The sequence below is a fragment of the Somniosus microcephalus genome, chromosome 9 (genome assembly GCF_052327205.1).
Source record: "Somniosus microcephalus isolate GS21.2 chromosome 9, FLI_Smic_1.0, whole genome shotgun sequence".
Classification (NCBI taxonomy): Eukaryota; Metazoa; Chordata; class Chondrichthyes; order Squaliformes; family Somniosidae; genus Somniosus; species Somniosus microcephalus.
In genome coordinates this window covers 60,792,501-60,805,341 of record NC_140995.1, presented here as the reverse complement: position 1 = coordinate 60,805,341, position 12,841 = coordinate 60,792,501, and the positions used below count along the sequence as shown (strand labels likewise).

The 12,841-nt window shown below is 46.3% G+C and overlaps 1 protein-coding gene across 1 annotated transcript in view; it reads left to right on the top strand.

The window, feature by feature from the left end:
* The window catches only part of LOC147112415 (uncharacterized), a 164,674-nt gene that overhangs the window by 16,167 nt on the left and 135,666 nt on the right, over window positions 1-12,841 (top strand). The window contains exons 2-3 of the mRNA XM_085998175.1: window positions 3,256-3,321; window positions 6,621-6,771. Coding sequence (XP_085854301.1) covers window positions 3,256-3,321; window positions 6,621-6,771 — 217 coding nt within the window. The remainder of the gene's footprint in view (window positions 1-3,255; window positions 3,322-6,620; window positions 6,772-12,841) is intronic.

Below are 12,841 nucleotides of genomic sequence, written 5' to 3'. Positions count from 1 at the left end.
TAGGATGTAGATTATCAGGCCCTGGGGATTTATCGGCCTTCAATCCTGTCAATTTCCCTAACCCCATTTCCCTACAAATACTGATTTCATTCAGTTCCTCTCTCTCATTAGATCCTATGTTCCCCGACATCTCTGGGAGTTTATTTGTGTCCTCCTTTGTGAAGACAGAACCAAAGTATGTATTTAATTGTAGGTATTTAATAAACACATCTTACCCTCACCTCCCCTTTCAGCATTCTGAAGGGACCGCTCCCTCTGCGACACCCTGGTCCACTCCTCAATCACCCCCAACAGCCCTTCTCCCTCACCTGGCACCTTCCCTTGCAAGCGCAGGAGATGCAACACATGCCCTTTTACCTCCTCCCTTCCCACTGTCCAGGGCCCCAAACACCCCTTCCAGGTGAAATAGCGATTTACTTGTACTTCTTGCAATTTAATATACTGTATTCGCTGCTCACGATGCGGTCTCCTCTACATTGGGGAGACCAAACGCAGATTGGGCGACTGCTTTGCGGAACACCTCTGTTCAGTCCGTAAGGGTGACCCTGAGCTTCCGGTCACCTGTCACTTTAATTCTCCGCTTCACTCCCACTCTGATCTCTCTGTGCTCGGCCTATTACATTGTTCCAATGAAGCTCAATGTAAGCTCAAGGAACAGCACCTCATCTTTCGATTAGGCACTTTACAATCTTCCGGACTCAATATCGAGTTCAACAATTTCAGATAATAATCCCTGCCCACATTTTTCATGCAGTATGATTTTGCCATTCCCATTTGCAACATTTTCACAGTATGTTCTTTCAATTCCTTCCTCCCCTCCTAAACCATCCCCCCCCCACCCCCTGTCTCTGCACCTGCTTAATGACTGTTACATTTCCAGCTTTTTCCAGTTCTGATGAAGGGTCCCAGACCTGAAACGTTAACTCTGTTTCTCTCTCCACGGATGCTGCCTGGCCTGCTGAGTATTTCCAGCATTTTCTGTTATTATTTTATGTATTTAATTGGTCTGCCATGTCTTTGTTCCCCATTATAAATTCCCCTGATTCTGACTGCAAGGGACCTACGCTTGACTTTACCAATCTTTTTCTCTTCACATATCTATAGAAGCTTTTACAGTCAGTTTTTATGTTCCCTGCAAGCTTACTCTCATACTATATTTTTCCCCTCTGAATTAATCTCTTTGTCCTCCTTTGAGTCCTAAACTGCTCCCAATCCTCAGGTTTACTGTTTTTTCTGGCCAATTTATATGTCCTCTCCTTGGATCTTATGCTATCCCTAATTTCCCTTGTTAGCCATGGTTGAGTCACCTTTTTTGTTTTATGTTATGCCAAACTGGGATGAACAAATTCTGTAGTTCATCCATGCGATCTTTAAATGTTTGCCATTGCCTATTCACCGTCAACCCTTTAAGTAACATTCCCCAATCCATCCTAGCCAACTCGCGCCTCATACCATCGTAGTTTCCTTTATTTAAATTCAGTACCCAAGTCTCTGAATCAACTGCTTCACTCTCCATCTTAAAGAAGAATTCTATCATATTATGATCGCTCCTCCCCAAGGGGCCTCACACAACAAGATTTCTAATTAATCCTTTCTCATTTCATAATACCCAGTCTAAGATGGCATGATCTCTAGTAGATTCCTCGACATATTGGTCCAGGAAAACATCCCGTATACACTCTAGGAATTCCTCTTCCACAGTATTGTTACTAATTTGGTTAGACCAATCTATATGTAGATTAAAGTCACCCATGATAACTGCTGTGCCCTTATTGCACGCATCTCTAATTTCCCGTTTAATGCCATCCCCAACCTCAGCATTACTGCTTAGGGGCCTGTATACAACTCCCACGAACGTTTTCTGCCCCTTGGTGTTTCTCAGCTCTACCCATGCAGATTCCACATCATTAGAGCTAATATCCTTCCTTACCATTGTGTTAATCTCCTCTTTAACCAGCAATGCTACCCCACCGCCTTTTCCTTTTTGCCTGCCCTTCCCCTGAATATTGAATTCCCAGTCTTGGTCACCCTGGAGCCATGCTTCCGTAATCCCAATTATATCATATCCGTTTACCTCTATTTGCGCAGCTAATTCATCCACCTTATTACGAATGCTCCTCGCATTAAGACACAAAGCCTTCAGGCTTGTTTTTTTAACACTCTTAGACCTTTTAGAATTATTGTTTACTGCGGCCATGTTTGATTTAAACCCTTGATTTCTCTGACTTCCAGTTTTGCTTTTCTCCTTCCTGTCTTTTGCTTCTATCCCTGCTTCCCTTTCCTCTGTCTCCCTGCACAGGTTCCCAACCCCCTGCCATTTTAGTTTAAACCCTCCCCAACAGCACTAGCAAACACTTCCCCTAGGACATCGGTCCCGGTCCTGCCCAGGTGCAAACCATCCAGTTTGTACTGGTCCCACCTCCCCCAGAACCGGTTCCAATGTCCCAGGAATTTGAATCCCTCCCCCTTGCACCATTCTCCTAGCCACGTATTCATCTGAAATATCCTTCTATTTCTACTCTGACTAGCACGTGGCACTGATAGCAATCCTGAGATTGCTACCTTTGAGGTCCTATGTTTTAATTTACCTCCTAACTCCCTATATTCAGCTTTTAGGACCTCATCCTGTTTTTTACATATATCGTTGGTACCTATATGCACCACGACAACTGGCTGTTCACCCTCCCCCTCCAGAATGCCCTGCAGCCGCTCTAAGACATCCTTGACCCTTGCACCAGGGAGGTAACGTACCATCCTGGAGTCTCGTTTGCGGCTGCAGAAACGCCTATCTATTCCCCTTGCAATAGAATCCCCTATCACTATAGCTCTCCCGCTCTTTTTCCTCCCGTCCTGTGCAGCAGAACCACCCATGGTGCCAGGAAGTTGGTTGCTGCTGCCTTCCCCCGATAAGCCATCCTCCCCAACAATATCCAAAGCGGTATATCTGTTTGAGAGGGGGGTGGCCACAGGGGACCCCTGCACTACCTGCCTGCGCCTACTACTCTGCCTGGCGGTCACCCATTCCCTTCCTCCCTGTGCAGCCTTTACCTGCGGTGTGACCAACTGATTAAATGTGATATCCACGACGTCCTCAGCATCGCAAATGCTCCAGTATGTGTCCATTCGCAGCTCCAGCATATCACAGATACTACAGACAAATTATATTCATTACTTTATGCACATTATTATCAAAAAAAATCCTTCATATTTTCTGCATTGCATTATTTTGACATTGTTTCCACACATAATCTACAGATAATAGCAGAGAATGTCACTGACCCAGTTGTCATTGATCAGTATGGACAAAATGAACTTCACAAGGTAAGATTTGTACTACCTTATTTTATTGTAGTCAAACTGAATTGTTGACCTGACTTTAGTTTCTACATTTTATCAGTAAATAGTTCCTACCTTAAAGGAATGTTAAATAGTAGGAGAAGTACTTGCCATGTCTTTGGGATACCACTGTATGGCACCGTTGAATGTTGGAATGTGGCTCAATATTGCGCTCCATCAAGGTCCCATGTGGAGTATTGTTTATTTGTTTAAATTACAAATTTTGAGCACTTTAACAAACCTAGAATCATGCTACAGGAACAGAAAGCACAGCAGGACATATATAATTTATAGATCTTTACATTGCCTTTACATTACATCACTGGGGGCTGCCCCAAAGAGGCAGGCCTGTGCCTGTGTCTCTGCAAGATGTAGGACACGGGCAACCGTGGAAATTACATGGAAGGGGTTGTTCTTGGAATCATACCTACCTCCATCTGTGATGGAAGGGCACATTTTTAGGGATGCCTCTAGGCCCCTCAGATTGCAAAATCTGAGGGGCCAGGCTACAAGGTAAGGGAGGCCTGAGGAGATATGTGAAACATTTTTTTAACAACCTGCCTATGGTTTTCAGGCCTAGTGGCCTTCTGGCTGCTATGTTCATACAACAGTCAGTGGCCTCGAGTTCAGCACCCACTCAGCCTGCAGCTGTGTACATGTTTCTGCCCCTGTTCTCAGGCGTAAAGCTCCATCAGGAGGTGGGCCTGTGCTGGGGGTTGACCAGGTCGTGCAATGGTGAAACCCACTAAATTTGGGTATTCTGAGGTCTGGATTGGCATAGCACATTTTGGGCATGGTGCACTTATACAGCACTTGGGTGAAGCAGGGAAGAATGTCAGGTCATAATTCTCTTAAAATTCATGAACCAAATGTCTTTTCACATGACTTTATTGATTGCATATTAATTGTTTACGTCACTCATATGTACCCCAATATCATTTCTCAACTCTTTATTACATCAACCTCCAGAGCCAAAATTGTGATTAATTTGTTTTTGTTACAGAAGCAATGCCATTAAATATAGAAAAGAAATATGTTCTGAGATGCAGTGGAGTTGTGGGAGATAACTTTTTATACTTTGAAGATGAAATTCCTCTGTGTTTTAGAACTAAGTGACATGCTAAGTGTGTCTTGTGCAGCAATTTATTAGCATTGACAGCTGCCATGTTTCACAATTATTTGAACTATTGGGGAAGCATGTGTGTTCATTATCTTGTATATTGTTATACAAAGGCAAGTTATACCAATTGAATTGAGTCTGATCATAACTGTTACTTGGTATTTGTCCACTTTCTGTGAAATAAAGCAACTTAACGATTCTGGCTTTGTCAGACCAAAGGCTAAGTTATCTGTAAAAGAGAGAATGAGATTCAAAGTTAAGTTTTATAATATTGCACTCCTGGCCCAGGACTTCACCTGCCAGGACCGCCAGTTGGAAATTTGGGCTCAGAGATCAGCAGGTCCTGCAAGACTTCCTATCCATTTTGGATAGAAAATCTTGTATGACCTTGCTGGCTTTCCTATCTGAATTCCCAATACAGTATAAGGCCACAGTGGCAATAGCTCCGTACTGGGAGTGCAAATTTGTAAATGAGTTATGAGTTCGGCCAGAAAAATTGTCACGTAATCAAATACCACCTGTACATTACTGGAATTGAATCGTTTCATATTAACTTAGACATATATGTTCTCAGTAGTAGCACCAATTAGCTATATATGAGTATATAAATTTATACAAAACAACATATTGAGGAAGGCAACTATGCATAGAAACATTTTTAGTTCTCATTATTACTCAAAACAGCATAAATTATGGCAGAGAGCATTAGCCTTTTACAATACACAATTCCCTAATAGAATTACAACATTTATACGTAGTGCACCAGAGTAGTTAATCCTGGGGGTTACCATTGATCAGAAACTGAACTGGACCAGCCATATAAATACTGTGGCTACAAGAGCAGGCCAGAGGCTGGGAATTCTGCGGCGAGTGTCTCACCTCCTGACTCCCCAAAGCCTTTCCACCATCTACAAGGCACAAGTCAGGAGTGTGATGGAATACTCTCCACTTGCCTGGATGAGTGCAGCTCCAACAACACTCAAGAAGCTCGACACCATTCAGAATAAAGCAGCCCGCTTGATTGGCACTCCATCCACCACCTTCAACATTCACTCCCTCCACCACCGGCGCACTGTGGCTGCAGTGTGTACCATCTACAAGATGCACTGCAGCAACTCGCCAAAGCTCCTTCAACAGCACCTTCCAAACCCGCGACCTCTACCACTTAGAAGGACAAGGGCAGCAGACGCATGGGAACATCACCACCTACAAGTTCCCCTCCAAGTCACACACCATCCTGACTTGGACCTGTATCGCCGTTCCTTCACTGTTGCTGGGCCAAAATCCTGGGCAGCACGGTGGCATAGTGCTTAGCACTGTTGCCTCACAGCGCCAGGGACCCGGGTTCGAATCCGGCCTCGGGTGACTGTCTGTGTGGAGTTTGCACATTCTCCCCGTGTTTGCGTGGGTTTCCTCCGGGTGCTCCGGTTTCCTCCCACAGTCCAAAGATGTGCGGGTTAGGTTGATTGGCTATGATAAATTGACCCTTAGTGTTAGGGGGATTAAATACGCGGGGATAGGGTGGGATATGTGTTGGTGTAGGGGTTTATGGGGATCGGGTGGGATATGTGTCGGTGCAGGCTTGATGGGCCGAAATGGCCTCTATCTGCACTGTGGGGTTTCTGTGATCTGTGATCTGAACTCCCTTCCTAACAGCATTGTGGGTGTACCTACACCATATGGACTGCAGCGGTTCAAGAAGGCAGCTCACCACCATCTTCTCAAGGGCAATTAGGGATGGGCACTAAATGCAGGCCTAGCCAGCGACGCCCACATCCCATCAAAGAATTTAAAAAAAAGACAGACTTGAATTTATACCGTGCCTTTCATGACCTCAGCACTTTACAGCCAATGAAGTACTTTTGAAGTGTTGTAACGTAGGAAATGTTAATTTACATACAGTATGCATGCACCATTATACAATACTGATCAATACTGCTATGATTGTGAAGTATGGTATATAAGACAAAAGTGGCAGGCATAAGGGTTTAGAATTTGGACCTTGGTGTAATTTCATAATGTGAGAATTAAGTAGAGTGAAATTGGTGTCACAACAACAATCTGTAAGGAATGAGAAAAGATGAGCTTTTAAAAAGCAAAATTGAGTTTAGCTTGCAATGATGTCATTGTATTTAAAAGTTCTTTGAGTAGACTTTACTTTCAGGCTGCCTGTGCAGGAACAAGTGAGTTGGCACTGTTGCTGGCCACAAAGAAATTTGATATCAACCAAGGTGACTATCAAGGAAGGACTGCTCTCCACATTGCAGCTGCTATGGATAATTTGGAGGGTGTTGAGATGTTATTGAAGAGAAAAGGTAAACCAAATAGAATTAACTTGCTTGGTGGTTTCATTCAGTTTCCAAAAGGAAGGCTTTTTCTTCTTAAATTTATAATTTTTAGTACGTTTTTGTGTTCAAAGCAGATGATATGAGTGCTAGGGTTTCCTTTTCTAGCACGCACTGTCGGCATCAGGCGCTTCCAGGCCAGGAACTGAATGGGCCAGATGCAGGCCTGTTTTAGCCCCAACATTGTGCTTTAACCCCGGTTTCAGAAGAACACCCTTTATTAAACTAATTTGATATTTCCCAACCCCCTGTTTTCAGTCAGAGGGATTCACACCTTACAGTGCTTTTATGGTACCCAGTTTAAGACACAAATACAGTCAAATGCTAATCTGCCTGATGGAGAAGTGTAGAAAAAAAATGAATTAAGCATGTTCCACGGACAATCACCCGTCAATTCACCTCGAGATGTGCCTATTTACAGCAATTATAACATGTAACCTTAAAGAGACCAGCTAGGTTATACACAGCATCCCTTTAGCAGCAGAATAATACTTAGAACATAGCCTTGTCATAACCAACACCTTGTTCCATCAGGGAGATAAGTACAAGGCTTCATGGCAACACCCTCACTCCAAGCACTGGCATCTGCTGGACTACGTCATCGTCCAAGCGAGGGATCGCAAGGACGTCCGCATCATCCGCGCCATGACAGGAGTTGATGGCTGCTGGACAGACCACCGCCTAATCCGCTCTGTCATCTCCATCAACATTGCCCTAAAACAGCGGCGGCAACAGAAGCAATGCCGCAGGAAAATCAATGCTGGAGCACTCAAAGACCCTGCTAAGAAAGCCCTATTCAGCCTGCGCCTCACAACCAACCTGACAACTCCCAGTGATTCAGGGTCACTCAAGGCCTCCATAATCAGCACCTGTGAAGAGACGCTCGGTCAAACGACCAGGAAACATCAAGACTGGTTCGACGACAATGACCAGGAGATCCAGGAGCTAATAAGCCGCAAGCGCAAGGCATTCCTGATCTGGAAACAGCAACATAACTTGAGAGCAAGAAAGCAGCTCTACAGACGCCTGAAGGCCGAGGTCCAACAAAAAACTTGCAACCTAAAGAACAGATGCTGGGTGGAGAAAGCTCAGGGGATCCAGCAGCTAGCCGACAACCACGTGGATTCTTTAACGCAGTCAAGACCACCGACGGCCCAAGCACCCAAGGTCCTGCCCCACTGCGGGCCAAGAACAGAGGTACTCATGAAGGACAGAGAGGCAGTCAGTGCCCGCTGGAAGGAGCACTTTGAAAATCTCCTTAACCGAGACTCTGTCTTCAACGCAAGTGTTATGTCTGTGTATAATAAGACACAGACTGCAGGAGAACGGTACAACAGGTGTTTACTCAACGTGGCTCACACTGGAACTGATCTGTACAGATTACTACTCAGTGCTATATACAGGTGTGGTCACTGCCGGTACTGCAGTATACATGAGCTGTAAAAGATAGTTCCCCCCTTAAAGGAATATACATTACAATTCCTCCCCTTTTAGATTAACAGTACCATAACACTCATTTAACAATTAAATATCAAACTAATTACAATTAACACTTTTAACATGCAACATTAGCTGAAAATAGTCTATTTATATATTCAGTCTTTGGGGAGGCTTCCTGATCCTTTCTGGATAGCGCCTTTCCCGAGTGTCTTGCTCTTGGTGCGGAGGCGATTCTGGCCCCCTGTCGTCGGTTGGTTCATCAGCTTCCGATGCTACTGTTTCTGGGGTAGATGCGACCTGTACGTCGGGTTCATCACCAGGTACGTATGGGCGAGGCATGGGGTTGACTTGTTCCTGTGACTCTAGGATCTGGTCAGCATGGCGTCTCATGATGCTCTTCCCAACGTCCACTGTGTACATTAGTGGGCCCTGCCGTGTGCATATCGTTCCTGGCTGCCATTTTTCTGTTCGGTAGTCGCGGGCCAAGACTGGTTGCCCTACATTGAAGCTCCTTGTTGGCTTCTCATAGATGTGCTGAAATTGCTTACTCTCAACATCTCTTCGTATGTTTGGTCTGAGCAAATCCAGGCGAGATCTTAACCTTTGGTTAAAGAACATCATGGCTGGGGCCTGGTTGGTGACTGCATGTGTCGCATTCCGGTAGGCGAACAGGAAATTGTCCACCTTGTGCTGCAGCGGAATGTTGTCATTGTACATAGCCTTTATTGCCTTCTTAAAGGTTTGTACGAACCTCTCGGCCAATCCATTTGTGGCTGGATGATACGGGGCGGATGTGTAATGCCTTACCCCATTCTTTTTCAAGAACCTCCGGAACTCTTCGGACACAAACTGTGGTCCGTTGTCGGAGCAAATCTGTTCTGGCAAGCCATTCCTGGCAAAAATGGTCCGTAGGACTGCAATAGTTTTCTCCGTGGTGGTGGAGGACATTTTGATGACCTCAGGCCATTTCGAGTGCGCATCCACGGCTATTAAAAACATTGAGTCCATGAATGGACCAGCAAAATCAATATGCACCCGTTGCCATGGAGATGAGGGCCACTCTCATGGGTGTAGAGGGGCCTGTGGTGGTGCATTTTGGACTTTCTGGCATCCTGAGCAGCTCTTGGTCAGGTCCTCGATTTGTTTATCGATTCCCGGCCACCACACATAAGCCCTGGCTAGGCTTTTCATTTTTACCCCTCCCAGATGACCCTCATGAAGCTCATTGAGCACTCTATCCCTTAACTTGGGTGGAATTACCACTCGGGATCCACACATCAAGGTCCCCCGGCACACTGACAGCTGTTCTCTCCTTGTCGAGAATGCTGGCAACAGTGAGTTGCCCTGTGCTGGCCATCCCTTCACCGTCAAATCATATACCCAACACAGTGTCGGGTCATTTCGGGTTTCCTTTTCGACACAAGCGTTAGTTACCGGTAGGTATTCAACTATAGTCGAATGGAATATTTCGACAGGATCCACTGCTGGTGCTTCCTCCGCAGTAGGCAGTGGCAGGCGTGATGGCCCATCAGCATTTCCATGTTGTTTCGTGCCCTTATATTCAATCTCATAGTGGTGCGCCCCTAGAAAAAGTGACCATCTTTGTAGTCGTTGCGCAGTCATCACCGGAACGCCCTTCTTCGGATTAAAAATGGAGACAAGAGGCTGGTGATCAGTCAGCAAGGTGAATTTCTGCCCGTGCAGATAGTGATTGAACTTTTTCACTCCCCACACTAGGCTGAGGGCCTCCCTGTCAATCTGGGTGTAGTTACGCTCGGCTGAGGTTAGTGATCGTGACGCAAAGGCTATTGGGCTCTCTGAGCTGTCCGAGAATTTGTGCGACAGCACCGCTCTAATGCCGTAGGGTGACGCATCACATGCCAACCGAATTGGTAATGCCGGGTTGTAATGGGCCAATACTTCTTTCGATGTGATTAGTGTTTTGCTCTTCTGGAAAGCTTGTCTACATTCGTTACTCCACTTCCATGGCACCCCAGTTTGCAGTAGGGTGTTCAGTGGGTGTAGTATTGTAGACAAATTTGGCAAGAACTTATGGTAGTAGTTTACCAGCCCGAGGAACGACCTCAGTTGTGACACATTTTCCGGTGCTGGAGCCTTGACTACTGCCTCAATCTTCTCTGGGGACTTATGTAACCCCTCTTTATCGATAACGTGGCCACAATACGAGATCTGTTTTCTAAAAAACTCGCATTTGGGGCGGTTAGCTCGGAGCACATAATCCTGCAATCTAGTGAGCACCTGCTCCAGGTTGGCAAGGTGATCACTGTCATTTTCGCCCGTGACCAGGATGTCGTCCAAATAACACTGGGTCCCTGGGATCCCTTGCAGGACTTGTTCCATTGCCCTCTGCCAAATAGCCGGAGCTGATGCTACCCCGAATACCAGCCGGTTGTATTGGTAGAGACCTTTATGGGTGTTGATTGTGAGGTATTTTTTTGATGCTTCTTCTACCTCCATTTGCAGATACGCCTGGGCCAGATCAATCTTAGTGAAGCGTTTCCCTCCAGATAGCGAGGCGAAAATATCTTCAATCCGCGGAAGTGGATATTGCACGGTGTGAAGGACCAGGTTCACTGTTACCTTAAAGTCCCCACAGATGCGAACCTTCCTTGGTTCCCCAGGCGTGCTGCTCAACGACTTTTTCACAGTCTACCTTGGACAGTACACCTGAACATTTCAGACTCTCCAGCTCTGCTTCGACGGCTGGGCGGATCGCATAAGGTACCGGTCTGGCCTTAAAAAATTTTGGGCTTGCGTTTTCTTCTATTTTAATCGTCGCTGTCATGCCTTTCAGTGTTCCGAGTCCTTGCTGGAACACTTCTTTCGCGTCAGTTAGGATCTTTGACAGTCGCCCAGGTGTGACGTCGTCATCCTTTTTGTCAGCCACAGTCAGTGCCTGTATGGAATGCCAATCCAGTTGTATTTTCCGGATCCATTCACGTCCCAGTAATGGTGGTCCTCCATCTTGCAATACATACAGGTCTAGTTTTGGTGTTTCCTTACCGTTATATATAACGGTCACCCTTATTTTTCCTTTGGGGTAGACTTTTTGCCCCGTGTACGTCTTCAAAATAATTTTTGTGTCTCTCAAGGGTATGTGTGAGAATAGCCGCTCGTAGTCCCGTCGGTTTATGACTGTTAGGGCTGATCCTGTGTCCAATTCCATCTTTACCTGGACTCCTGCTATCTTGAGAGTGACCCAAATGGTTCGGTGATCCTCCGTTGTGATCACATTATGTAGTTTCAGACAACTCAGTTCCCTGCTTTCGGAGTTGTTATCACTCTTTTGTTCGTCTGAACTATTCTCCGTCATCTTATGTACCTTCTTGTACTTTCCTTTGGTAGGTTTCTTATTGCTGGTTTTCTTTCCCGACCTGCAGACTCGTGCTATGTGTCCTACTTTTCCACACTGTCTGCACACTTTGTCTTTGAACCAGCAATCATTTTGGTCGTGTGTTGTTCTGCCGCAGCAATAGCACTTCTCTGTTCTATATGACATTTCGTTTGTGCCATATTCTTGCGGTCTCTGTTGTATCTCTGCAGCGCCCCGTGCTGCTGCTTCATATGATACCGCAATGCTGAAAGCCTTTTCCAGCGTAAGGTCCTTTTCAGATAAAAGCCGTTTCTGGGTTCCTTCACTTTGAAGCCCACACACAAACTTGTCCCTTAAGGTATCTGCCAGTCCCGCTCCAAACTGGCAGTGTTTCGATAGTTTGCGCAGTTCTGTTAAATAATCAGCATTGCTTTCATCCTTATGCTGGTTCCGTTTCTGAAACTTGAATCTTTCTGCTATCAGCAGTGGTGTGGGGTTTAAATGTTCCTGTAGTATCGTTACTATGTCTTCAAAACTCTTTTCCATTGGCTTCGTTGGGGTTACTGGATTTCGTAATAAACCATACGTCTTTGCACCCATTAAATTTAACAATACCGACGCTTTCTTGTCATCTGACACCTCATTTGCCTTGCAGTGTACCTCTATTCATTCGACATATGTAGTCCAATCTTCAACTTCATTGTCAAATGCGGTGATACTGCCACTCTTCGGCATTTTGGGTGTGGTTTAAAATGGCGTCTCCCAATGGCTTAAAATGGCGTCTCCCGCGCTTTCCTTCCTCCCCCGCTGCTGCCAACGCCGCTCCTGGCGGTTCTCGTGGCAATGGCGGTGCCCTGTAGGTTTCGCGCGCTTCTCCTGCGCTGCTGCCAACGCCGCTCTCGGCGGTCCTTGTGGCAATTGCGGCGCCTCGCGGGTTTCTGCGCGTCTCTCTCTCCCTCTCTTCGACGCTGCTCGGCCCCTGAACACCGGCTGCGCCCTGTGCACTCTGCCCTCTCTCTCTCTCCCCCGTCGACGCTGCTCGGCCCTTTGCTGTGCCGCTTGGTCGGGCTCTAGCCCGCCGCTGTCCGGGAAGGGTCTGCGCACTACCTGTTGCCAGCCCGTTTCACTGGACCACCTCGACTGGAAAGCCAAGCCTGGCTCTCGACAGCCTCCCCCGCAATTCTCGAGTCTCTGCTGGATGACTGGGCAGTTGCCCGTGGTCGACGCCCGAGTCTCTGGCCTTGACCTCCAATCCACTGATCTCCA